This window comes from Cebidichthys violaceus, unplaced genomic scaffold, assembly GCF_023349555.1.
Source record: "Cebidichthys violaceus isolate CVI_PGR_0920_01 unplaced genomic scaffold, fCebVio1.0.p SCAF_8, whole genome shotgun sequence".
Classification (NCBI taxonomy): Eukaryota; Metazoa; Chordata; class Actinopteri; order Perciformes; family Stichaeidae; genus Cebidichthys; species Cebidichthys violaceus.
In genome coordinates this window covers 11,947,390-11,974,709 of record NW_027176964.1, presented here as the reverse complement: position 1 = coordinate 11,974,709, position 27,320 = coordinate 11,947,390, and the positions used below count along the sequence as shown (strand labels likewise).

Genomic DNA, 27,320 nt, shown 5'->3' with positions numbered 1-27,320 from the left:
TAAATGAACATAAGTTTTGACAAAAAGTGGACTGCTCTGCAGTCTCCCCCTTCAGGACGTCACATATAACCAGCTCGCCCTTTCACTGCTACTTTCAGAGTGCTGCAAGCTCACTATTGGAGCATGCCATGAGATGGACACTTAAAACCAACAATAGACCCCCCAGGGAACCCAATTCCAACCCAAACCAAAAACTGATAAACACAAAGGGAAAAACTACTAGACTATAGCTCTGTTCCCCCAAAGGTAAAACAACACTGATCTACTTTGTAACAATAAAGGCTGTGCGGCAAGTAAACAAAATAACATGTGCACCAAGAGCATTGTAATTAATAAATAGACTTATAACAAATTTAACAGAGCTTCTAGTGGCTGAATCCAAATGAAAATGACACTGTAAAAAAAAATTAAATAAAAGTTAACAAGCTGCTGTTTGATTCTTAGCTGATAAAGATCTAACGTCATACCTGCCGTTTCCATTCATCCCGGTTTTCCCGCCTCCACCAATATAAACTTGCACACTGTTTACTTTGATCCTATATGAGTAATCTTAATTTGTGGGCGTGTACCTTGTGGCTTTCCCCCTCTCGCACATTAAATGAGTTATCACTGGCCACTTTCTCCTCTCCACCTTTCAGTCCACAAACACAAACCTTGGCTCAGGCATTTTGATAATGTGCCGTTTGTGAGATGATGTTTCATTGACCGGTTGCCTGCACACCTTACAGGTGTGACCTGAGACCTTTTAAGATGAGTAGGTTTACAGCCCCTGTAGAGGAAAGAGGAAGAGGATGTTAATGAGGGTATTGGATGGATAGAAAAAGTAGCAACCATTGTTGTTAGTTTTGTGCTCCAGAAGCTTTATGAACACATTTAACTAAATGTTACATTATACTATTAACAAGCTCTTTAACAGTTAAGCTGCAATCATAGTGGTTTTGTGGTCTATTTTATGAGTTTTGACCTCAGTCATGTTATTGATCTCTGCTACCTAGAGTTGTTTGACTGTTGATTAACAATAGCTCTTTCTCATTGAAACTAGAACATTGAGTATCTCATATTCCTGGTATTTTGATATCCCAGTTGGAAAGTCAGATAAGATTCAGTAAAGCTTGCCCACCTTCATGCTAATATTGCTTGTGCCAAATTCATCAAATACTTTTAGTTAATGGTATTTGTTTTACATTACATTACATTACAGTCATTTAGCAGACGCTTTTATCCAAAGCGACTTACAATAAGTGCATTCAACATTGGTAATCAAAAGAACTACTAGTCACCAGAAGTCAAAAGTACATTTCCTTTTCCAAACAAGCATCTAAGAGCATGAAGCAGAGCATAACTCAGAGCCAAAGTACAGTGTAGAAACAAGAAAAACAGTTAGTGCTATAAGTAATACGAATACAATAAGTGCAACAAGCTAGTATGAATACAATAAGTGCTAAGTGGAAGGCTCAGGGTAGCACTTCCTGAAAAGGTGGGTTTTCAGCCTGCGCCAAAAGATGGGCAGCGACTCTGCTGTCCTGACGTCAGTGGGAAGTTCATTCCACCACTGTGGGGCCAGGATGTAATGTACATGTGTATGGCTTGTTTTAGGTCAAAGTTCACCCATATTAATATTTACCAAAACAGAAATGTCACTGCTGAGTAACAGTTGTGAGAAATGCAATGAGGATCATAAAGACAAGCGACGGAAATGTAATGCAGTTCACTGAGAACACTGGACTTTAAGCTTTAAGGGTTTACAGATAAGGAATCACAGCCTTAGCTCAATTGTTGTAATAAAAGTTGCTCTCCAGTAAAACAGTCACAAACTGTTAATCTGAGGGTCAGCTGGGCTAGAGCTCATGCTTTAAGGATCTTTACCCTTTCTTTTGATTTTCTTGCCATGTGTGATGTTTCTCCAGACATGAAGCAAGTATTTGTTCTGCTGTCAGGTAAGGCTCTTCATAGCTAAATCTTATCTTTAAGGTAGTGGACATTATTAATGTCAATGTTAATTGAATAAGGAGTGTAAAGATAAGGGAGTCACAACTTGTTCCAGGGCAATAATGTTTGTGCATTTCCCCCTCAAATTCTTTTTTGTTATCTCTATGTGACAAAAATCTCTTTACAGTATTGTTGGTCATCGTGTCTTCTTGTCCTGATGGGGATTTCAACTGCACATCTGGAGAATGTCTCCCTGCCGGACTCGTCTGTGATTTTAAGACGGACTGTAAAGATGGCTCAGACGAGGAGTTTTGTGGTATGCTGACGAGCAAAAGTTTTTCAAATCAAGTCTAATTTAACTTTTTCTAACTAAATGTCACCAAAGGGACATCAGACCATTAACAAATGTGCATTTAGGATGCAGTACTCTGTAAATCTTTAAAAAAGTCTGTAAATGGTAAATGGGCTGTACTTGTATAGTACTTGTATACTACATGTCATCATTCACCTATTCACACACATTCATACACTGATGACAGTGCACAAGGTGCCACCTGCTCATCAAGACTATCTAAGCATTCACACCCAAGTGTCTTGCCAAACCACAAAATGGAAATAAAACAATAAAACATAATAAATATCACTACACTGGGAACTACAATGCTTTCTGGTTATTTCACAAAGTCTGTGAATACTTTTTGATTCAATGTGTATCCTGTGGCACTGCTCCTTGTTAAGGGTCATGTGCCTTTGAGCATCACTCCTGTGGTTGGAAAGACATCAGTTTTGGCTCCTACCGCTGGAGTCGGCAGATGGCAAACATCACCTCAATACCTGGACTGGACCATACCACAGAAAGTCCATTTGGTAAACATTAACCTTCTGCCATGTTTTATTTGTGTGATTACTTTGTTGATAATTAGTTTAAAACGGATACGTTCACTTTTAAAGTCTGTGCTAAAAAATGTTTTATTAGATTACAAGATTAAGCCTTTGATGATAATCTTATTATTGGATATTTGTCTGCTTGATACAGGACATGTCATGCATATAGATAGCAAACAAGACAGTCTTTTTTCTTCGGCCAATTTGGAGTATTCTGTTGACAACCTGGCAGCTCTGGGATGCCAGATGAGGTACTAAAAACAAAACATTTTATTTAAGATATGTGTTTTATTAATAGATATGTTCTTTGTTTACAATGCATTTAAATTGTTTCACTAGAACTTGTCTTGAATTTGCCACGTATCCCGCGATAGCTGTTGCCTGTTTTTTCTGATTTGACTGTCAATGTTTTTCAGCTTCTGGTACCATATTTACAATATGTCATCATCATCATCAGCACCGTTCCTTATGGTAACAATGATCAGAGGCAGCACTAACAAACAGCTGCTGAAGCTTTCTAAAATTCAGACAGACGGTTGGGAGAATGCCACAGTTTCCATTGGAAATCAGCCGGGAGGATACAAGGTAAGTGAAATATCCTGTATAAGTTTAGGCTGTTCACAGACATAGTCATATCAAACTATCATCCATAAATCTGCTTAGAAATCATAGAAAAATTACGCCTCTTACAGCTGCAGAACTTGCCTGAGAATCATCATGTTTAAGTCTTCTTCAGCATCAAAACAATCCAGTGATCGTTGTCTTTACATTCATTGGTTTATTGCAAATATAAACTGCTAATATCTAATTCGTCCTACTTTTAATGGTGACAATTGTCAAAATGTTAACAAATACAGGCTAAAATAACAGGGCTCAAGTAACCCACAGCATACCTCACTGGATCCATGGCAACATTCAATTTCATCTTTACATCCACAAAGCATTATGGGAACTGTAGTTTCAAAACTTAGCGCACGATTAGAGGAAAAAGTTAGGCTAGACTTTTTAAACATCTTTACTACCTGCTTATTTTGTATCTGTTGATACTAGCTATAATATAATTCAGATTCACCGTGTAGCTCTCCTGATTTCTTAACCTTTCTTGTACCTCTACATTTACTGTATCTTTATCTGCTGTTTCCTGTTCTTGTGTAACAACTGATTTCCCTCTGGGGGATCAATAAAGCACCTTAGGCTTGATTATTTTACTTGGCATGATGTTTACGTGGTACATTTTCCTGAATAGTTTTTTGTTGCCATGTAGACAGACAGCAAACCCAGTACAGGTGGTACTCAGAAGTCGGGTGATTTGTACTTGAAGTGTGCTTAAAGGCAACAGTGCACATATATACAATACACAGGGAGTGGACAAAGCTAGGTGATCAGTTGAGGCTAATTTTTTCACGTCTTCTTCCTAAATCCTAAATAATTTTGAATATTGATTTTCAGAATAAATGCAGAGTAAAACACTGCTCTTTCTACAGCTGCGGTTTTCATTCAACCCTCCATATATGGTAGCCTTTGACGTTATGTTGGATGATGTCAGCTTTGACAACTGTAGAGAGGGAGATGTCCCCGCAGGATCAGACCAACTCTCATGTGATTTTGAAAAGGACACCTGTTCATGGTACCACAGCTACACTGCCAGCCTTTTGTGGGAAAGGAATAATATAATATTTAGTGAAGACTCAACTGCAAAGGGTGAGTATCCTGGCTGTGAACAAGAATTTTGTTTTAGCAATTACAATGTGGCATCTTGATTAAGCACATTTTAGTGTAATGCACAAAGTAAGCTCAATATTAACTGAAATAATAAAGGCCTTAAAGCCTCTACAAGGCTCAAAATGATGTAACAATGCAGATGATGACATCATTTCAGCTTATAATGTGCATTAGTGGCACTTTCTGGACTTGGACCCTTCGTGGCCCCAACAGGTCTGGTTTGGTCCAGGCCAGTAGCCTGCTTTGCCCTTCAGTTGTTAATCCAGCCTTATGAATAACTCAGTACCACTTACACGTTGTTATTCACCAATACCAGCATGTTTATTTTATTGGATCCCTTTAGCTTCTGCCATAGCAGTTGCTAATTCTCCTTAGATGTCAAAATAGAATATGAATACATTCATGAGAGCAAGGTCCAAATTAGGTCCAACGGTGTAAGCACATTTTAAATTCTCTAATACTAGTGCACTAAAGTGCACAGAGTACTTGATGATTTGGAAAAAATACATGATTTTTTTTGTTTTGTTTTTCTTCCTCTACAGGCTACTACATGACCATAACTAGTAAATCCAACCTGAATATCTCAGCAGCAGCCAGACTCATCAGCTTCCCTCAACCTGCAGGTCAAGTCATATGTGTGAGCTTCTTGTACCACATATTTGGCACCAGCATTGGTAGGTGCCTCCCTGTCCATAACCACACTTTCAAACGTATTAGATAATAAATTAGATTAAACTAAATTCAGAAGTGTACACAGCTACTTCCAAGATCCATACTATTCAGATTCATTCGAACACCTTTAGATTTTTCCCTGTAATATGCATGCATCCCTCAAATGCACAAGCTTTGTTGATATTTTTTTATTATTATCAGGTTCATTGAGGTTTATTGCAAAGCGTTCTGGTGAAGCGGAGACGGTTGTATGGATGAGAAGTGGCACCCAGGGAAACAAATGGAGATTTGCAGATCTTACCTTCAAAAGTGAAAAACCGATACAGGTATGACTCAATTTTGTGTTTATTCTGTTTATTGTTTTTCGAGGACTTTTTCAGAACAGGGGTATCAGTAGATTCAAAGAGTTTTATTAAACTTTCCTCCCAGTGAAATTCTGAACATCTATGAAATAAAATCAACAAAGCATTTCCATATCATTTCAACAATATTTACTGTCATTTTTTAAGTAAGATAGTTTAAACAGATACACACATTGAACTTGGAATATGGAAAACAAATATAATCTTTACCATGATTAAAATTAGTCCTAGCACAATGAACTCAAGGCCTTCAAGAAAAAGAAAACGAGACAATCTTCTGAATAACTAAATGAACTAACTAATGAATAAATAAAAAGTGCCTCTTTTAGATAAAGTGCAAACAGAGCAATTTGTTTTTCTACTTCCTTTCCTAGTGAGAGAAATGTGCCTGTGACCACCCTGCCAGTAGTTGTTATCTTGGCTTGAGTGGAGTTGACCGTGGATAAGTGGAGAGCATGGCCGCCTTTCAATCAGAGGGTCGGCGGTTCGTTCCCCTGCTCCACTAGTCTCATGTCAATGTGTCCTTGAGCAAGACACTTAACCCCAAAATTGCTCCCGTAGCTGCATCTATGGTGTGTAGATAGATACTGAATTGTAAGTCGCTTTGGATAAAAGCGTCTGCTAAATGAATGTAATATAATGAAAAAACAAAGCTCCACGAAGATTATTATTTATTTCTTATTATTCCTTTATCAGAGGTTGGTCACGGGTCAGGACACTCGGTCTGACGCCATTCGTTGATGCCCGATTTAGAATGATTAAACATATGTGTTTTCTGTGAAGACTTGTTCAAAGATAGCCAATAATTTAAGCACATGTGACTTAATGTTCCTGCTCAAACACAAGCCTCTTACTTCTGTTTCTTCCTCACTGTTTCTTACAACTAATGTGTATCTATTCTGAGTGAAGTCTAATTACAGGTTAGCTTCAATGCACTTGCATTAGATTTGATTTTGACTTCCTTAGCCATTTTAAAAACTTTAATAATATGTTTCATGACAAAAATATTTGTTATCTTGAAACCACTATTAAATTAATGTATGTTGTTCTCCAGTTCATTATAGAAGCTGTGGTGGGTGGTAAGCAGGGCAGAATAGCCATTGATAACATAATGGTGTCCAGCAGTGAGACGGGCTCTTGTCCGGCTGAGAGAGAATGCACCTTCCAGGGCTCCCTCTGTGGTCTGTTGGCCCAACCGTCTGCAGACTTCAGCTGGAGCCGGATTACGGGGAAGTTCCGACCAGCCAACTCTTCAGGCCCAGCCACAGATCACACTCTGGGGACAGAGCAAGGTATACAACCACTTGAGATACAGACTCCGCTGGCTAATGCGTTGTGAATTTTAACGAGGATAACTATGAGTGAACATGTTATATAAAACAACATGTTCACAACTCTGACTTATATATAGGTTATTACCTGAGTGCCCAGTTGTGGAGTCACCCTGTGGGGTCCAGAGGCGCAGTGATGACTGAGATGACGGAGCCCACTGCTGCTGACGGAGAATGCCTAATTTTCTGGTACTACATGGAGGGAAGTGAAGTGGGGGAACTCAGTGTTTCCCTTCAAACCCTTGACAGCAACAGTATCCCGCTCTGGACCAGAAGTGGAAATCAGGGGACGCACTGGAGGCACGGAAGAGTGACTCTGTTCAGTCCCAATGCCCCGTATCAGGTACCTGGTAGTTAGTTATCAGATAATGATATTAAATAGATAAATGATAACCCAATCAGTGCACTTTTTTTGGAACTTGGAAAGAATATTTTTCCAGTTAGTTTTATGCAGTGATATACAACACTGTAGATGTAGCTCCATCAAATCACATTAAAGTGTAAGTTCACATTTGCTCAAGTCTTAAGACAATACTCACATGCCCATAAATACATTGAAACTACCGTTGGACGCTTTAAGAAGGGAGCTTATTGCGACTGGGATGGACAGGAGGAACAATTAAAGCAATATTGTAAGTGATGGGGGACAAAACCTACAGACGTGTTCCAAAATGACAAGAAAAGAAAAAACACAAAATATCTTTTAAGTATGACATTTCCTCATTTTGTATTTATTATTCTGTGGCGCAAAGAGGATATTTTGTAAAAGACAATAACACTGGAAAATAATATTGAAATCGCTTTAGAAAAGGATCTCTACTTGCCAATATGTACAGGAGGACTGACGCTTAACTCTTTTAACATACGTAATGACTTATGAGTATTGTTTTAGGTTTAATTTAAGTATGTGTGGATTGTGACAGTCAGCTCAGCTTTTTCAGCAGAAACTCTTAGTAGTTTGAGAGAAGTCTGGAATTCCTCAGTCATAAAAGACGAATGGAAATACTGTATAAGTCGTAGTGGTATAAATTGTCATTCTGAGTGACAGGTGATCTTTGAGGCGGTGGTTGGGGATGGACTGAGGAGAGATATCGCCATTGACGACCTTACTGTCCTGAATGGTGCCTGTCCCCCGCCAGGTCAGTGACTGCTGTGAACTTCAAACTTTTAAGTTGAACAGATAAATAGATGAGAAATTACAAATAGTGTAAATGTGTTTGGAGGGGGCATTCTAATTGCACCTCAGGTTGTATACTTTATTTTAATCTGTGTTACTACTTGCAGGATTTTGTGACTTTGAAATGGACTTCTGTGGTTGGGTGAACAATCCTCCAGCAGAGTCCGGAGTGGACTGGGAATGGCTGTCAGGGGGCAGCAAGGTTTCCCTTATTCCAGGAAATGACCACTCCACAAATTCTGCTTTGGGTAAGTCGACACACATTCTTTAACAATGAGTGCAGCATTTAGCAGTCCACAAAATAGAGTGCAAAACAGGGATATCGTGCTTGAGACAGAGGGAGAAGGGAAACTTGGATTACTTTAATTTATAGGAAAGGGTCACAATACTTCAAGTCTGTCTAAGGAACAATATGAACACTGAAACAGTTTGTACTTGCTGTAATCATCCCTCCTGTTCATACTAGCTATTAAGAGATCACTTCCTGATGTGCGCCCAACGTAAGAGGTGGGGGACACGATCTATAGTCCTCCTGTACATGAAGCTTCAGCTGTCTGAGTTTGATAAATTAAGAGTATATCTTCCAAAGTTACAATCTTATTGGTGTAAAACTCCTACATTGTCTTTCCCACGAACAGTGTTTCCTTGTTGAGCTGCATTAGAGAGACGCTAACACAAAGAAGCAATTTCACACTTAAGATACTGTAACTCTGAAAGATCTCAGCTTGATTCGTTACCTCAGACTGTTGCAGGCTCATATTGACTTCAGATAAACTTTTTAATACATTTTTTCTCAAGATTGTAGATTCTGTCATCCATCTCTTTCAAAGGGAGTAATCTCTTACTGGCTAGCAAAAACTGTTTCAATGTATATATAGGATCACATCCATGTTTAACAGCTTTAAATACTTAAAATGTATTGGCCAGATGGGAAGTGGAGTGAGCGTATCCACCATAATGTGAATCTGACATTATGCAAACTATTTGCACTTGCAGAACACTTTTGGAAAATGGTTCTCCTGGATATTTCATGGGTTTTTGTCACTCCACAGGCCACTTTGCATTCTTCACGGCCTCTCAGCCAAGAAGAGAAGATATTGCGCAACTGGAGAGCGAGACCATGGAGGCAGTAGACCGAGCTTGTCTGGAGATCTGGCACCACGCCCAAGGGTGGCTAATTAATAGTAAGTATAGTCTTTTCTACTGTGTCAGAAAGCATTGATTTGGTCATTTGAATGCCACCATTGCTAAAAAGTTTTATACATTTTGAGTCAATGTTATATTTGGTGGTTGGTAATTTACTGTAAATCTGTTAAAACCGCAGCCAAATTTAACCCAGAAACCAAAATGTCCACTTTTTCAGCCAGGTTTTGTTTCAACTTAGACATCTTGGCATCTTTTGACTTGCAAATCTCTAAGCTAACTATTACAGTTAATTATTGCACAGTGTTATCTCTCCCAAGTTAGCAGCAGCACATACAAATGCACCTATAGTGAATTAAACTTGAAAAGAATAATCAAGAATCCAAGATCAACAGAAATAGATAATGATATAAAAACAATTATAAGTATGATATATGGAGTTGATTAAAAATAAAATAGAAATTAATTTTAAAAACCCTAAAAGAGAAAAAAGGGATCATTACAATACAGTGTATACTAGTATTTCAATAAATAAATACATTTTTATATTTAACACTGTGTAAACGTCATACAGTTCATCATACTTTTAGACAATGCTGAATAAAATTATTTTCTCAACCTCAGAGCTAGTGAAGGGGGCAAAAGAGTGAAAAAGTATGTAACGGGTTTAATGCTCGAAATGTAAGTTCTTACTACATATGTATTATACACAGTATAGTACATGTACGCATGCAAAAGGGCCTACAAATAAAATTATGCAAATACGAGCATGAGGATTTATCACTGAGAGCTTTTTTTTTTTGTAATAATGCTCTGCTGTGCATGCCTCATTACAGATGTAATTGTCTTGCACACACATTCTGGTGTTTTGATGATGAATTTTGTTTTTTCCAGCACCCTCACACGTTACACTGACAGTGTTTGTGAACGAGACTACTGGACTGCGTCCTGTTTGGACTACAAATGGATTTTTGAATTCAACGTGGATCCAGGACAGGGTGGACTACAATTCATCAGGGCCTCACCAGGCAAGGCGAATATTATAATTTCATTATAAACCCTGACAAAGTTTCTTGAGAAAAAAAAAAGAAATCTGTGCAAATTTCAGAACTACAAATTTCATCACAGATAATATTACAAGCCAGTTGTCCAAAATTGAATGATGGAAGCTTTGCGCTGGACGACATCCACATCATCAGGGACAGGTTTTGTGACGACATTATCCCAACCACCACTCCAAACCCTTCCACCACGACCCCCACTGCTCCTGCCTCGAACATGGACTGCACTTTTGAACAAGGTGACTTCAGAGACCGTGAGTCTCCATTGCTGAGGGACTCAGTAATGGAATAGACAAATGGATTTTTTTTGCTAAAGTGGCCTAATTCTTAATACTATATCTGTTAATGTGAATTGTATCTCTTCTTTTTGTGGATATTTGAGTTTTACTTGAGATAATCTGGATATTTGTAAACCTTCAAGTAAATATTCTATTGTCTATATATCCCATCACCTTTGTTACAAATATAGTATTTTAACAATTAAAATTATATTTTGTTAAACAGGTCTATGCAGTTGGGTCCAGGAGGTCAGTGATGATTTGAACTGGAGTCTCAGTAGTGGACTTCAAGTGGACCAGCCATGGGATGGACCTCAGTATGATCATACTGTTGGAAACAATCAAGGTATTGACTATTGGCAAGAACATGAGCACCAACACTTGGAGTATTTGATTTTTGATTATCACTGGAAACTGGAAACTTAGAATAGAGGCCTTAGGAGGAGCTGTAAAGAGCATCAGACATCTGTGTGACCATTGAACTGTATGTTTGGGTCAACAATGTGTTTCAGTCTACGTTGTTACTTTACTACAGAAACATCACCAGAACATTAATCAATAATGATTAACTTTATCAGTTTTTTCAAAGAAAAATTTAAAAGGTTTGCTGATTCCACCTCCTCGACTACAAGATTTATTTCTTTTTTGCTTTTCTCTGTTTTTTGTGATATTTTGGACAGTTTGTCGGCACTGCAAGCAATTTCAAGACATTGCTTTTTGTTCTGAGAAAATGTGCACAATCTATAGGCAACGGGACAAGATTTTGTTATCAGACGTGTTGTGGTTTCTGTCTGTAGTACGCTTGTAGTTTGAGTAGTATTTTAGTCTGAGTATATTATAATATTTTTTATTAATAAAAAAATTGTCTTCTAAACTTGCTACTTGTGAAAGAATCTGGTTGTAGACGTTGTCTCTAAACTTCATACTCAGGTCTGAAGTTGCTAGTTGAACTGTAAATCTAGTGTCATGCTCTATTTAGTCCCTCTCTGTGTTTTCTTTGTCCACCAAGGTTTTTTCTTACTGTTGAACGGATCTGGGTCTAAGGATGGGGAGAGAGCAGCCGTCTCTGTTCCGGTCATCGATCTGACTTCACATATCTGTGTTGGATTCTGGTACTACATGCTCGGGCCTTCAGTGTCCACCCTGGACCTGCTGGTTGAGACGGTATGTATGCTAGTTAGTACTACTCCAATCTGCCTGTTGCAGGCGTCTTTACTTTTGAGCTGTAATGACTTGCTTTGTTCTAGAAATCCTCTGAACTGTTAGTCTGGACTCGCCGGGGGACCCAGAATCCAGAGTGGATTAACGCACAAGTAACCGTCAACATGAACAATACCATACGGGTAAAAATGAACTCACCCACATATTATGTTTGCAATAAAGCCCAACCAATGCTGGATTTTTTTAAGGCTGATATCAATATTTGAAAGTTTAAAAAAATCGAATATACTGTATATCAGATATAAACGCATATCGTCAACTAACATAACAAACCCTTGAATTTGTTTTTAAATTAATTGTGAGATTATGAATACCAAGCAGGACCTTTTACAGTTAAATAATAAACTGTTTTTTAAACAATCTCAAACATATGCAGGTCTCACATGACTATGCCATTACAATAAAGGCAGTTTAATTGTTTTACAAGAGAGTGCCTTGGAGTTTCAATAAGCTAATATTGGATTAGTAGGGCTCAAATCTGCACATGCAATTTATTTATTTTATTAGGATCCCCAGTAGTTTCATCAACACAGAATTCAGAACAGAAGCAGTTTTACAGAAACACAACCAACTTTTTATTTAATAAAGAAAACACATTGTTGTTTTTGTAAATGCTGTTCACCCACAGGTGTCGTTCACTGGCCATAGAAACACCAACAGTCAAGGATTCATTGCCATTGATGACATTCGAGTGAAGGAGGGGGCCTGCAGTAATCAGGGTACGTAAACACAGACCACCTTTGCTTGATGTTCACAGGAAGTCAAATGTAGAGAGATTGTTAAGTCTTTGCCCTTTTTCACACCATTGTAGATGCGTGTGGGTTCGATTCCAGCTGGTGTGGCTTTGAGAACGCTGTCAATCACAAGGGCCGCTGGGGTCACAAAAGAGGCACAAAATATCTGATGGATCACACCTATGGAACGGAAAATGGTGAGAAGAAAACTGTTGTGGTACCAACCAACTTCATGCTGAGAATACATGATTGAAAGAGCAGAGCAATCATGTTCTCACCACAACTGGATCAAGGTTTTAATCTATTGTGACTCACTAGTAAGTCAGAAGTTATGGTTATGTGTTAAAGATTGTGTTAGTTCCCAACCTCGGAATCGGAACTAACTTTTCATAGAGCACCACCATCAGTTTGTTCATTTCTTTGGTTAATAACCAAATACCTGCAAAACTAATGACACGTCCATCAGCCTTAGCTGTAGAATTTTGCAAATGTTAGCATGCTAACATGCTCAACTAAGATGATTAACATAGAAAACATTAGTCCTGCTCAACATCACCATGTTAGTATTGTCACGCTGAGCATGTTAGTATGCTGACTTTAGCATTTTAGCATTAGCTAAGCAGCTAGCAGCTGTTTGCTCATTTGACACATTTTCCTTGTACCTAGTTTTTACAGTTCCCTTGTAGCTATTTGATTCATAATATATTTACTGTAGTTTTTGACTATTGAGGTGAGGGGAAAATCATGCAAGTATCACAATAAAAGCAGAATCTACAGTGAGCAAAATGATCTAAAACATCAGTCTGGCCGTAACTGGATGTTTTGTTTGAAAGGGCTTCATTTCTGTCTTTGCTGTAGGTTTCTACATGACTGTGATGACATCAAATTCTACACAGATTGAAGTAGCTGAGCTGCTAACACCAGAGTTCACCTCAGCAGAGATATGTGTGCGCTTCTGGTGAGTCCAGTCTTGCCATCGCACACATTTATGCACTGCTGTCTGCTACATATTGTACTGTTTGTGGACTTGTTCAGGTATTGGATACCTTCAGGGTCTTCTAACGACCTCGGCGTGCATGTGCTGCGGAGCGGGGAGGATGGTGATGCACTTTGGCAACGATCTGGAGCGCCCTCCTCAAACTGGGAGTTGGCAGAGGTCACTGTGTCCTCCCCTGGAAACTTCCATGTAAGACGTTGTTTTAGATTGAACCCTTTTCTCAAGCTCTCTGCCATTCAAACTTTCTTTTGTCACTAAACTGCATAACAGTCATTCCTGTTAGTATGCTTTCTAAAACAGTTTATGTCCCTCACCAGGTTGTGTTTAAGGCAGTCCATGTGCCAGGCACCAACTCTACAGTGAAATTAGATGATATTTCTATGAGGGATGGGGCCTGCAGTCCTCCAGGCAGCTGTGACTTTGAGTCCGGACAGTGTACTTGGGTCAACGTCCCCAAAGAAGAAGGACATGACTGGGTGCTGGCTAGTGGAGGCTTCCAGGGTCCACTGACAGACCACACAACTCAGTCCCCAGAGGGTAATAAATCTTTGATTTTTTGTCATTATAATAAGATAAACAAGGACATGCAGCTTTTGTAGACATCCCAGCTCTTAACAGAGGTGTCAGTAATAGAGGAACATATTCCCAGTATATATTACTTATTCCCCGTGAAATGATCTTTTGAGACAAACAAACTAACAAAAAATATTTATATTATACACAACAAAACCTCAGGAGTAAATGTAGTGAATATGTTGGTAACTCTGGTTTAAAAACTGAATATCCAGTTAGCTGACTAATTAGCTCAACAACTGGCAATTTTGCAATTTATGATTAATATGAGCCTCAGCAGCTGCTGTTTAACTAGCACAGTCTGTTACTTATTAACTTCTCATTTTTTCCCTGACTTATGTCCTGTTGCTGACATTACCTCCTTTCTGCCACACAAACAATTTCCTTGTCTGTTCTCCAAAAGAATCTGAGAAGGCTTCAAAATCATTAGAATTAGCTTGTGCTTAAAATACAAAAGTCCCATGTGAGATATACATGGATTTAGCTTTCACATTTAAATGCCTGACCAATACGTTTTTTTGTTGCACTATTCTTATGCTATTTTATATTTTCATTGACATCTTTGATTTCAGGTTGGTTCTTGTTGAGCTCATCAATGCACCAGAACCACAGCAACGTAGCGCAGGTTTTGTCAGAATGGATCCAACTGAGAGACATCGCCTCCTGTATCACCTTATGGTACCATATGGACGGCAGGTCAGCAAAGGAAAATTACAAACCCCCACCATTTTCACACCATACAGTATTTGACAATGCAGAAGATGCACAGCATCCTGTTTAGTTTCCTCATTCACTTCCTCAGAAAGCGTGCACAAATGTCATGACATGAATCACCTGCCTCATCCCCTTTGACCACAGCTAAGAATATTCTGTGGCAGAGTTCACTTACAGATCTGTGAGTTGTATCAAAAAAATATAAATTTTGAACAAAATAAATACTTTCAACCAATCAACAACCTGAAAATAGTTCAGTGAAAATAGATCCATGTAGAATATTAAAAGTCAAATTAGCCAAATGAAACAAGGAATAGTTTATAAGTTAGCATTCCCTTTTATAATACTGATAAAAGTCTTTGCAAAGATACTAAAGAAACACATTTTGGTTAAACTAACTTGACTGAAGCTGTTTTCACATATCAAACAAAAACACAACATTTGTCTGTTTTTTGTCAGTGACTCTGGGACGTTGAAGGTATACCTGCGTTCAGGGCCATTGGAGGACGATCTGGTGTTCAACAGTAACAGCAGTGGACGCGGCTGGACCAGGTTCTCTCAGTCTGTAGAGAAGATAAAACCTTTCCAGGTAATCCAAAAGAAGCTTAGTGGTAAAAAAATAGCAATAAAAATAAGAGAAAGAATGGATATTTTATCAATAATATTCACTGATTCCCTCAACGATCTCATGTCCAGCTGCTGATCGAAGCAGAGACTAACAACGTAGGATTTATTGCCATCGATGACGTCAGTGTCACACCAGGCCCTTGTCAAGGTGCTGAGATTAATTTCTATTTCTATAGCTAATGAGTGAAGTATGTTTGACGATGCTTAAATACAAAATTAATTAATCACTTTTCTATTCTTTTTTTAAGTAAATGAAACAAATTTCGAATTTGTGGGTTGTTCATTTGAAAATGGAACATGTGGCTGGGAGGACATCAGTTCTGGCCAGTGTCGGTGGATGAGAGGAAGGAATGCCACTGGAAACACTGGACCCTCTGTGGACAACACAGTGAGCACTGAACTGGGTATGGCCAGCAATCCCTCTTTTTCTGTCTTCAGGTTATCTGCATCTGGACCACTTTACAGCTGCTCTGAGCACACTGACAGGACAGACAAAGATTCAAATCATAAAATAAACAATGATCATTCATGGTTAACAACCCTCCCAAAGAGGTGTACAGCAAGATATTTTAACCATATTAATCAAGACGTTCTGATTTATAAAAAGATATTTTGGGTATTATAATGAGATTTTTTTTAAGTTTAAAAGAAACTGAATGCGCAAATATGCTGAACAAGCTGAACCTGTTTCCCCTTTCACAGTATGTATGGTGGCAATGTTGGCTGTAGTGTTTTTCTACATCCACATCCTTGTTTTGTTCTGACTTGGATTCCTTGATTGTAATGACTATGCTAAACATTTAATCTACACCTCTGTGATTTTATTTTACTGAATTATGCTGTTTGGTCAACTGTCATCACACCTAAAAATATAATGCAAATTTCAATTTTGCACCATTTTATGTCCCTATACTGCCTAAACCTCTGAAAAGGAGTCATGGTCCCTCCCTGGCAAAAATAAATCATCAGTCCCCCAGAGCAAGAAAAACAGCATTAAAACATTGTATCACTTCTTTACTAACATACTAAGTTTAATTAAAACTTAAAATGCAGGAGGTTTATTAAAATGCAAATTTTCTTTTTTGGCTGTTCCAGGTTGGTACATGGCTGTGGAGCCTCTGCGAGGAGATAAAGTCAGTCCTGCTGCTGTGCAGAGCCCCACCATGAAGCAGGCCAGCGCCACCTGCACACTACACTTCTACTACAACATGAATGGAGAGGGTATGTTTCAAATATTCAAGTATGTTTGTGCAGACGTTATTATCACATGTTCTTGCTCTCTTCTACGATACACTATCACCCAAAGGGAAATTGGTCTTGGATTAAAATGCTGCAAGACCTGATATGACAAAGCACATGTGGCCTTACCATATAGCTGCCTTCATAGTAGTGATAATAAAGAAACAAAAAAAACTACAAACATGCAACAGACTCTGCATGCAGTCTTTAATCTGTACATTGTTACAGACATAGAGACACTGAATGTGCTGCTAAATGAGGGCTCCAGGACCACTGCACTGTGGTGGCTATCTGGTGACCATGGAGATTCGTGGCATCACGGTGAGGTAACGGTTGGTCGAGTTCCTCAGGACTTCACTATCCGGTTTGAAGCCTCCAGGACCTTCACCAGGCCTGGACACGTTGCCATTGATGACATCGGTTTCACCAACTGCACCCTGCCTGGTAGGCAACCTGCTCTACCTGCACACAGCTGGCAACTGTTTTTTTAAAGCTGATTCATTAAATGTTTTTTGGTTTCCTTCTCAGAGCCCCAACCCTTGTGTCCGGAGAATATGTTTGTGTGCAACAACAGTGTGTGTGTGGAGCACAACCAGGTGTGTGACTTCAGCGATGACTGTGGGGACTGGTCTGATGAGAACGACTGTGGTGAGATATCACTCATGTTAAATACGTTAGAAATACTGAATCCACTGGTGCGGTAAATTCGTACAGTCACTCCCTGTGTGCTTCCCCTTTTCCTGAACATTGTTTCATAATTTCCGTTAAAGGTTTCAATGTTAAGTACATTTTCACATTGAGTATGATCAATTGTATATTTTAACGGGGGTGTGTGTTTGTATTTAAACACTTTCCCTGAAAGATACATTTATGTGTTTTCTTTCACATTATTTCTGTGGTATTTTATTAACATAAGGCTGACATCAGTATGCATTGTACTTTATCTTCATATTAGATCTCTTGTATGCTTTATTTTATCAATGGGTTATCAGATTAATCCAAAGATTGCTATTTCAGCACTCTTTTCCAAGCTTTTTTCTCATAAATTTTGAGCTTTTTCTCGTAATATTACCCCCCTTCTAGTAGTCATAGTGTAGTGTCATTTTTCACTGTTTTCCTATGTTTTATAGACCCATTGATTAATCAATTAACCGTGAAAATAATCAGCAGATTAATCTTTAATAACTATTAGTTGCAGTCCTACACATTCACAGGTTGTTGTTTTTGAGCAGTACAAGCATAACTTGTCTCCTTTTTACCTGCAGAGCAACAAGGTGTTGTTGAGCGCTGCAGCTTTGAACAAGGCCTTTGTTTCTGGGAGGAAAGTGACACAGCCGTAGCTGCGTGGACACATCACAAAGGACAGGAAGCCTGGCCCAAACATGGGCCTTCCAGGGATCACACCCAAAACTCTGATGCAGGTATTAGACTCTCCGAGCTGCTTGGCATTGAGACAATCCTCATGGTTCTCTGAATAACTCGCTAGATGGTTAATGTGTGTGTATGCGAGTGTGTGAATGCGCTTACTTGTGGTCAGGGTCAATTATAGTCGGATATGATCTGTACGAATAGTTTGGTTCATCAGACAGGACCTAAGCTTATATTTGAAAATCTTTGAGTGAGGTAGACTGAAATGCAATTTGGATATAACTGCTCCATAACTGTTCCAGGTCACTATGTCGTCCCTGGGAATCTGGCTGGGAACGGCCAGACATCAGAGACTCTCTCCAAAACTTTACTACCCAGCTCCAACTGCACTGTGAGTATACATAGGTGCATTCGAAGAAGTAATGTAGTAACAAGCCTCACTAAGAATGCTGACATGCTAAATATCTTAGTATAGCGTGTCAGCGTGCTAAACTTTGCTAATTAGCACTAAACACAAAGTCTCTTGCTTATCTCTGCTCTACAGTACATTACAGGTTGATCACAGTTCATAAGAGTGTTCAGTGCAGATAAAAGATAGATAGATAAAAGCAAGTGATTAATTCTTCTTTTCAAAACACATCAGGACCTTCTTCTTTCTGTACATCCCTTTACTGTGATGACTCCTATTGTATCCACGTAGGTGAGATTCTTCTACTTCAGCCTGGATGATGCTACAGCCGGACTGACAGCCTGGTCCAGGACGCTGCAGTCTGGTAGTGACGACGCTGTGTTATGGTTCAGGGAAAACTCACACAGCTACAGCTGGCAGAGAGCGGAGGTCACGTTCTCCTCCTCAGTCAATAGCAAGGTCAGTGAGGAGACAATTGAGAGCATTTACATGTCTTTTGTCCTTAACAACAGTCAAAGTATCATATCATATGGAAACGCAATGATAAAAGGAAGATTTTTATGACTGCAGCAACGACAGCTATGGCCGGAGGCATTATGTTTTTTGTTGTCCGTCCGTCCAGTCCATTCTCGTGAACGCAATATTTTAGGAACACCATGAGCCGATTATTTTTGTTTAAATTTGGCACAAACGTCCACTTGCACTCAAGGATAATCTGATAAGAATTTGGTGGTCAAAGGTCACTGTGGCCTCGCAAAACATGTTGTTGGCCATAACTCCAATTTTTTTAAAGATTGTCTCCTTCTCAGATTGTCTTCAGATATGAGCTGGGTGATGGTCTCAGAGGGCTGGTTGCGCTGGACGACATTTCTTTCTCAAGGGAGTGTCTATTTGACCCTGACAACAACAAACTGCCTGACCCATCCTCCACCTCCGCCCCACCTACATCTTCTAACACTCCAGCCTCAACTGCACCAACCCTCCCCTGTCAGGTAAACTACTTGACAAAATAAGCTCATGCCTGCAAAAGTAAATTCTGTGAAACATAAAGTAATCCATTAAACAAGTTTGTAAACCTGTATAATACAGAGCTCTTTCTTCGGTGTTGCAGGATAATGAGTTTTTCTGTTGGCGATCAGCTAGAAAAGTGTGTATTCTGGCAACTCTACAGTGTGATTATCATCCTGACTGCCCACAGGGGGAGGACGAGGATGGTTGTGGTGAGCTGGGTGTTTCACCAACTGACAAATGCTTTTTTCATTCTGTCAGCAGAAAAGTCCAATGTCGTACGATAACAATTACTTTTTTTATTTGGGTTGAATCATTACCAGACTACTAGATTTAAAGTAGGGTGGTAACTCAGTCTCATTCTTTTAAGTGGGGAGAACGAGATAAATTGAGCATGTGGATCAAAATTAATGTGCAGAAAATTTGTCATGAAAAAAGTTTTCCTGCCGGATACAATGCGTAATGACTAAAATGATTAGGAAGGTCAAGTTTATTTCATTTAATTTCACATTTTGACCTTTTATATGTTCAAATATCAGATAACCTGATTAGTTGCATGTTCCAGTTTTGCAACATAAACTTTTGTATCTATAAGGTATATGCAAGTTGTGATGATGGTTATGTTTTTTTTTTTTTCAAACATAAGATAAATGATTACCATTTAAGGAAAAAGGATTATACTGTTTACTCACAGAGAGTACTCAACCACAAGACCAAGTTTTATTCACCTCTTTTTTTCCCAGCAGTCTTTCTCACGCCTTGTCTCAAACTTTCAGGTCGGTGCACATTTGAGAGTGACCAGTGCCAATGGACAGACACCAGTGATGGACAGAGCAGGTGGCAGAGACAGAAAGCCAGTAACAACACCGAGCCTCCCACTGATCACACTACAGAGACAGGTGACTTTAGGGGCTTATTGACTTATTGAATAGGTTATTGATTTTAATGGACCCACAGGACAAGAATTCAAAGGATAACATGTCATCAGATGACATAATCCTGAAATAATCATAACTACACTACCTACATGTTTAAGAGTGGACTCTTTTGATTCAGGATCGTGTTTTCCCTCGTTCTCAGGCTACTACATGAGAGTGAATTTCAGTCAGGGGTCCACACAGACTGAAGCCCGACTCCAGAGTCCCCCACTCCCCCCTTCATCCCCCTACTGCCAGATTCTGTAAGAGATAACCACGACATTGATGCCCACGTTTCTCTCATTTTCATTCCTAATGTCTGTGAAATATTTGTTTTGATCCAGAGTTGAATATTTAAAGTATGAATTGCTCAATGTTTCGCACCACCCTCGTCTTTCTACCACGCAATTCTCTTCCCAATCAAACGCTCTCCCCTTCGTCCTTCCTTCTTTCCTAAACGCAGGTTTCACTTCCATATCAGTGCAGAGAGTTCTGGGTCACTCAGAGTGCTTATGCAGCAAGCTGAGGGGAGTGAAGCAATCCTGTGGTCACGCAGTCACAACACTCTCTCCCATTGGCCCCCAGAGCATCTGCCTGTAGGCCTGCACCAGCAGCCATATAAGGTATGGTAAGGTATCCACGGACCAGTTAAACAGTTACGTTATAATCCTCATGAAAGAGGCATACACAAGAGTGACATATTAAAGAAAACAAACTCTTAAATGAATACAGGAACATTATGAATGAAGAAGCTTGCATACAGAGCACGAGGGTTCCCTGCATGGTTTGATGACGATGAAAATAATGTGAATCACCACGTCTCAATCCAATTCAATACCTATGGAGAAGGTTGACTGTCTCAGCAGCTTGTGGTGGTCCAACACCTCACTGAGACATCATCTGTATATTCACAATAAATGGAGATCTCATACAAAAACATACATTTGAAAGTGCATATATGTACAATATGTTTTGGAACGGATGTATTGCAGAATATGTCAAGTAATGCTACTTTGTATAGGGTAAGAATATTGCTATATAGTATACTGTATTTATCATATGCGGTATATCTGAATGTGATAAAAACCCTAGTATGTGCAATCCTGTTATTAAATTTGTATTGGTTGGCTAAATATGATTGCGAATACTGTATATCCAAATTTACTTTTAATACATATTACTGTCGCAGCCTGGCTCATGTGGCCGAGGGAGACACGTCATTTTCAAAGGTTAAACAAAGGAATTTATTAATAGTAAATAGAATAGATTACACAACATAAAAAGGGTATGGGATGTGATTATCAGTAGTTTAGGGTGTGCAGGATAGTGTGTAAATGTTGGAAACTGGGCTGGGCTTTTGAAGTGCAGTAAGTGTAATGAAATGCAATGTTTCCTTTGTTGTGGAGAACACTAATCTTTCAAAAGCATGAATGTAATGATTTCTATTGTCAGGTTTGGTTCAGCAGCATGAATGAAGTGATTCAGACGGACACACCTTCTGGAGATCACATTGTTGCCGTGGATGATATCTCTTTCATAAACTGTGAAAAATCCTACCAACCACCCGGTAAGTAATGTTTCCATCAACATTACATGTACATTTATTGGACATGAGTAGTAGTGGTATGAATCATTACTTTGTTAAAATGCTAGAGAGCATTGAGGAAGAAAAGCTGGCTACTCTTTAAACTATGTTTCCCTCCCCAGCTCTCTCTGCCTGTGGCTGTTCTTTTGAAGTTGGTCTGTGTGTTTGGGTTCAGGGGGCTGAAGATGAGCTGGACTGGCTCAGCAGGTCTGGTCCCACTGAAACCCCCAACACCGGGCCTGCAGGAGACCACACTACTGGCAAAGGTCCCTTTTATTCCACACTACCTTTCGACAAGTAGTGTCCTAAAACATTATTCTAATAACTTAATAGTAGTGTTTTGCGCTTATTAATTACTTTTATTACAGAAAGAACATTAATGCCTATGCTGGGAATTTTTTTTTAAAGACGGCTTTGGTAACTTTTACAGTTACTGTGGCTTCAAGTGACGTGGCCTCAACTGGAAATTCACAAGTCACAAGAAGAGACGAGTCATTAAGACAGAAAACTGACTCAATAGTGTTAGTTATCTCATCTCAGACTAAGGAGTTGCAACAGGAATAACAGCAGTGCATTTTTATTTCTTATGAATTCATGTTTTTATTTTTGGGAGGAGGATTACGTCATAACTTCTTGGAAAAATCTGACTTTAAATTGATGACAATAAGGTGGTTCTCAACCTGGGGTTACAAGATGATTATCACGGTCAGAAACAAGAAAAAACTAAATTCTAACCCCCTCCCAAATTTTACTTTAAATTAAAATTTAATTTAACTCTAATCTTGTCTTTTTTAATCTTTCTTTTGTGATTCTTTTGATTTTCAAATGAAAATCACTCTTTGCTTGAATTCCTCTCAGCTCATAGATTTATACAACCTGTGACGAGGAGTTACAAGTTCACATGTCTTTGTGCTAAGGTGTCAAAAGCCAGAAAGGTTTGGTTTTAATGAATCTGTTATTTCACAGGGAAATACATTTACATCAAAAGTTCCCGACCAAGTGTGAAGGGAAATATGGCCCAGCTGAAGTCGTTGATGCTGCCACCTGCTGGCGAACAAGGATATTGTTTCACATTTTGGTACCACATGTTCGGATCTACTGCCGGCTCCTTGAGGATGCTTCTACAAACAACCGATCCCTTGACAAAAACATTGGTAAAAAGATCCATGAAATTTGTAGTTTTCTCAATTTATTGTATGTTTCAATAAGCATAGAGATAAGGTCAGAGAAGGACACTTTTTTTGAGTCTGGACACCTCACTTCCCTTTACTCTTTATGTTAGAAAAACGGTCGATTGAGAAATATTTGTGACTGCTCCCACTGGGTTTTCTCTCTGTTATTATACTTTTCACACAGTTGTGAAATGCTGATTGCAAAATAGCGTTAATGCATTGTACAATGAGTGCAAGCTGCACAGTTTCAGCGCATACCACGATGTTGCAAAAACCTCCTCACATCCTCATTGTGACGAGTGAATCAGCCTCCTCTCTTTCCTGTAGGTGTGGCAAAAATCAGGAAATCAAGGGGATGAGTGGCTGCTGGTGCAGAGCCACGTGAGCTTGCAGAAAGTCCACCAAGTGATTCTGGAAGCTACAGTGGGGGGAGAAGCAGGAGACATAGCCATCGATGACATCTCCCTCATCAGTGGACCATGTCCTGCCTCTGGTAATAAAAACGAGTCCCAGAAAAACAAACAACATTTGACATTTTGGTTCAGTTTAGACTGTAATTCTCAAGTCTGTTCTTCACTTTCTAGTGATTCATTATGTAAAAGATTGAGTAGAATAGCCAGGAAAAGAAGGAGTCATGGCACATTTTCAAGAATCACTGTCTCTCCCCAGTGAGTCACATCCACTCAACCATATCTTCCTCATTTACTGGCTCTAATAGGCTTGCACACTAAAAAAAAAAAAACATGTTGGAAGGGGGAAATGTTGCCTCTCTCCCTCTGTATCTCTCATTCATGTAGTTGTTGTCAGCACATGTATGTGATCAAATCTTGGGTGATAGAAAGTTCTTGATACACCTACAATTAATGGAGAAGTCTGGATATATTGTATGTTTTTATTGTTGTCAACCACTCCAACAGGACAACAGGATTAGAAATCAAGTCAAAGACCCTTTAAATCACAAATTATTATGCATCAAGGACTTTCAAGGTCCACAAGGAAAACAGGAAAACAAAGTCACAAATATGAGCACAATTTGAAGCACTGTCAGTAACCTCCTGTTAAGTCCCTGTTTAACATCCCACTTAGACTGACTCCCATACACAGCGTTTTAGCAATAAACTTTGAGTTACCGTTTCTGTTCTTTGCCAGGTATGCATACTTTTTACAAGCCTTTCCAAAACATTACCCTGTAGATATGTGTGACTTCGAGGAGGGGAGCTGTAACTGGCAGCAGCAGACCACCGATGACTTTGACTGGGTCAGACGGTCGGGTTCCACCCACAACCCCAACACTGGGCCGGACAGCGACCACACCACCAACACACCCACAGGCCATTACTACTACCTGTCTTCCTCTGCTGCCGACAGTGCGGGACAGACAGCTAAAATGTCTTCACCACTGTACCCTGCAGGTGAGACGGTCACCTGTGTGCGTGTGTTATTTCCTTTGCAATCCACAAGCTAACATCAACATTAGGCATATACCATAGTTTGGTTCTACTCTTGTTTTCCTACAATTACTGAACTACAACTAAATTGACAATAGGCTCTCAGCGGTCTTATGTAGACAGTGCACTCCTCTACACACTGAGTCACTTCCAGACAGGAACAAGCATTTAGTTGAATGTCTTGATGGAGAACGCACCTGATTTAAGACGTTTGAATACATTGTGATTGGACCCTAGGATTTCCTTTTTCTGCCCAATAAATGGGCCTTTTAGTATTCAATTCATAATGTATTCATTAATTATAATGATGATGATTATTTGTTCATTCTTTTCTTCAGTGGTATTGAAGGAAATATTGCGATCTTTTACTTAAGTACTCTAAAAATCTCAATACTCAATGCTACAAAAAATGGCTGTGGCTCTCGTATCATTAGATTATTATTACTCATGCATTAATGTCAAAGCAGCATTTTCAACTATTTTATAGAAGACTGCAACTAAAGATTATTTAATTATGGATCCATATGCTTATCATTTTCTCCTGTAACTGATTGATTGTTTGGTACAACTTCAGGAAATACTGAGAAATATCTGTTGTGTGTGTGTTGTCTAATTTAGACCAGGAAAAGCAGCAAATCCTCCCTTTTGAGCAGCTAGAACTATGAATAATGCCTTAAAACAATCAATTGTTTTTCTAATTGCATAATTACCTAATAATTTCAGCTCCAGTTGCACGTACTGTTCACCTTCATGTTTTAGAAGCACTGCTCATGTTTTGTATGTAAAGTATCTTCATCTGTCCAATAAATGTAGTGGACAGAGTCACATCTAATGGAAACACTTGAGTAAAATACAAGTAGCCCTACATAAAAAACACAAATATCTGGACATCTAAGCGCCTGTGATCTGGTTTTCTTTCTTCTGGCCCTTCAGGCAAAGGAGCTTGTGTGCAGCTGTGGTACCACATGTATGGCAAAGGAATGGGGCTGCTCAACGTTTACCAGCAGAGTGAAGAAGGGAAGCAAGCTCTGATTTTCTCTCAGACAGGAGACCAGGGTCGGCTCTGGAGGTTTGCTCAGGCATCACTTCTGCCCCGGGTTCAGCCTTACAGGGTGAGTCACACGGATCTGCCCGAGACAGTCAGGTGGTAATACACTTTGGGGAAAAAAGATATACATGGACAAGAGTAGGAAGTATATATATATAAGTACATTCACTCAAGTACTGTAACTGTACTTAAGTAACATTTTGAGCCACATGTACTTTGCTTTCCATTTGGTGCCACAATTTACTTTAGCTACACTATATTTCAGAGGAAAGCTTTAACTTGATACTTTTTCCTGATAATATTCTGAATCATCTGATAATAAAGTAACATTTTGAATGTAGGACTTTTACTTGTAACAGAGTTGTATTGGTATAATGTATTAAAGTAAAGGATATTTGTACATGGAGATAAATCAGAATATCATTCTTCTTCCATGTTGTTTAAGCACAAAATTGTATCGAAACCTGTAAAGTATAAATGTCTTTTAAAGGGTGAGGTCACCCAAAGTACAAATTAATCAATAAATCTCACTAAATCAGAATATTCCACAGACAGTGGACAGTTTTCTTAGGGGATGTTTCTTGGGTAAAATGAGTACTAAGTATATTGATACTTCTAAACCTCTGGACATAAAAAAAGAATATGGTCTGACCTTTTTAAACTCTATATATATATATATATATATATATATATATATATATATATATATATTGATATTTAAAGTAAGCAGTTTACATCACATGCTTTGTGTTTCAGATCGTGGTGGAAGGTGTGAAGGCTGGCCCCACCCATGAGGGAGACATGGCTTTTGATGATGTACAACTGACGGACACTCAATGTTCTTCTCCTGGACATTGTGACTTTGAGAGCAACTCGTGTAGCTGGAGCAACCTGGGAGGAGGAGTCGACCAGGGGGACTGGCTCCGCGGTAGAGGAGCCTCTCCAAACCCCAACACCGGGCCCAGTGTTGACCACACCACCAACTCGAGACACGGTAACAATGCGTACATGTTAATCTGCGATTCCACGTTTGAACCGAGTGGATGTGAGTGTGATTTAATATGATTTATGGAAACTTACAGAAACTTCATGCCACTGCTTGTACATCACATCTGCATTTTCCTAAAGCTTCAGTAAAAACGTAATGAAGACTTCCCCAGCAGCCCTTCTAAAGTATAAATGTGTATTATGGGGGTTAAGTAGGGGTTATGAACTGTACACTTCTTTGCTCACAGGTAATGGCAAATCAAGACTTTAGAGGGAAATACAACAGTGTTTTTGTGGGTTGTGGACAATCTTTGCCACTTGATGGCTCGATAACAAGCTGTGTAAACACTGACATTGACATCGCATCACCTTTTAAGTTGACGCAAGGATGGATATGGAGCAACAGAAGCATTCTTTTGGAGTTCTCGCCACCAGATGAATGTAACACTAACTTTCGCTCTCTTGTTAACGGGAAAACAGCTGCCTGCTGCATCTGAAAACAACGCTGAAAGTGAAGCATAGCGGTCAGGTTATGGGCTGTAAAACCAAAACATTGAGCTGAAATATGTTAGGTTCTCTGTAAGGTGAAGGGAACTACAGATTCTGTGATAAATCCCTGTGGATTCATCAATACATGCAACCCTTTTTACATTACACATAGTCATTTCAGCCATTCTTAATATAAGACCATTGATTATCGCAGCTTTAACTCC

General features: G+C 39.2%; 1 protein-coding gene across 2 annotated transcripts in view; it reads left to right on the top strand.

Annotated features, from left to right (window-relative positions):
* Positions 1 to 1,815: 1,815 nt before the first annotated feature.
* The window catches only part of si:ch211-106h4.4 (MAM and LDL-receptor class A domain-containing protein 1), a 29,042-nt gene continuing 3,537 nt past the window's right edge, over positions 1,816 to 27,320 (top strand). For both annotated transcript variants that reach the window (XM_068737627.1, XM_068737626.1), the window contains exons 1-45: positions 1,816 to 1,937; positions 2,117 to 2,245; positions 2,668 to 2,796; positions 2,966 to 3,065; positions 3,231 to 3,399; positions 4,299 to 4,515; positions 5,079 to 5,210; positions 5,410 to 5,534; positions 6,625 to 6,862; positions 6,982 to 7,244; positions 7,950 to 8,040; positions 8,186 to 8,326; positions 9,131 to 9,262; positions 10,116 to 10,249; positions 10,350 to 10,521; positions 10,787 to 10,906; positions 11,570 to 11,724; positions 11,808 to 11,903; positions 12,410 to 12,500; positions 12,593 to 12,712; positions 13,374 to 13,473; positions 13,551 to 13,701; positions 13,830 to 14,049; positions 14,658 to 14,781; positions 15,259 to 15,388; positions 15,496 to 15,574; positions 15,675 to 15,830; positions 16,522 to 16,647; positions 16,894 to 17,109; positions 17,194 to 17,313; positions 17,931 to 18,086; positions 18,336 to 18,424; positions 18,734 to 18,901; positions 19,252 to 19,434; positions 19,554 to 19,662; positions 20,227 to 20,349; positions 20,531 to 20,630; positions 20,831 to 20,990; positions 21,820 to 21,934; positions 22,075 to 22,218; positions 22,919 to 23,106; positions 23,452 to 23,617; positions 24,318 to 24,536; positions 25,506 to 25,684; positions 26,377 to 26,614. In XM_068737627.1, coding sequence (XP_068593728.1) covers positions 1,889 to 1,937; positions 2,117 to 2,245; positions 2,668 to 2,796; positions 2,966 to 3,065; positions 3,231 to 3,399; positions 4,299 to 4,515; positions 5,079 to 5,210; positions 5,410 to 5,534; positions 6,625 to 6,862; positions 6,982 to 7,244; positions 7,950 to 8,040; positions 8,186 to 8,326; positions 9,131 to 9,262; positions 10,116 to 10,249; positions 10,350 to 10,521; positions 10,787 to 10,906; positions 11,570 to 11,724; positions 11,808 to 11,903; positions 12,410 to 12,500; positions 12,593 to 12,712; positions 13,374 to 13,473; positions 13,551 to 13,701; positions 13,830 to 14,049; positions 14,658 to 14,781; positions 15,259 to 15,388; positions 15,496 to 15,574; positions 15,675 to 15,830; positions 16,522 to 16,647; positions 16,894 to 17,109; positions 17,194 to 17,313; positions 17,931 to 18,086; positions 18,336 to 18,424; positions 18,734 to 18,901; positions 19,252 to 19,434; positions 19,554 to 19,662; positions 20,227 to 20,349; positions 20,531 to 20,630; positions 20,831 to 20,990; positions 21,820 to 21,934; positions 22,075 to 22,218; positions 22,919 to 23,106; positions 23,452 to 23,617; positions 24,318 to 24,536; positions 25,506 to 25,684; positions 26,377 to 26,614 — 6,562 coding nt within the window. In that variant the 5' untranslated portion in view covers positions 1,816 to 1,888. The remainder of the gene's footprint in view (positions 1,938 to 2,116; positions 2,246 to 2,667; positions 2,797 to 2,965; positions 3,066 to 3,230; positions 3,400 to 4,298; positions 4,516 to 5,078; positions 5,211 to 5,409; positions 5,535 to 6,624; positions 6,863 to 6,981; positions 7,245 to 7,949; positions 8,041 to 8,185; positions 8,327 to 9,130; positions 9,263 to 10,115; positions 10,250 to 10,349; positions 10,522 to 10,786; positions 10,907 to 11,569; positions 11,725 to 11,807; positions 11,904 to 12,409; positions 12,501 to 12,592; positions 12,713 to 13,373; positions 13,474 to 13,550; positions 13,702 to 13,829; positions 14,050 to 14,657; positions 14,782 to 15,258; positions 15,389 to 15,495; positions 15,575 to 15,674; positions 15,831 to 16,521; positions 16,648 to 16,893; positions 17,110 to 17,193; positions 17,314 to 17,930; positions 18,087 to 18,335; positions 18,425 to 18,733; positions 18,902 to 19,251; positions 19,435 to 19,553; positions 19,663 to 20,226; positions 20,350 to 20,530; positions 20,631 to 20,830; positions 20,991 to 21,819; positions 21,935 to 22,074; positions 22,219 to 22,918; positions 23,107 to 23,451; positions 23,618 to 24,317; positions 24,537 to 25,505; positions 25,685 to 26,376; positions 26,615 to 27,320) is intronic.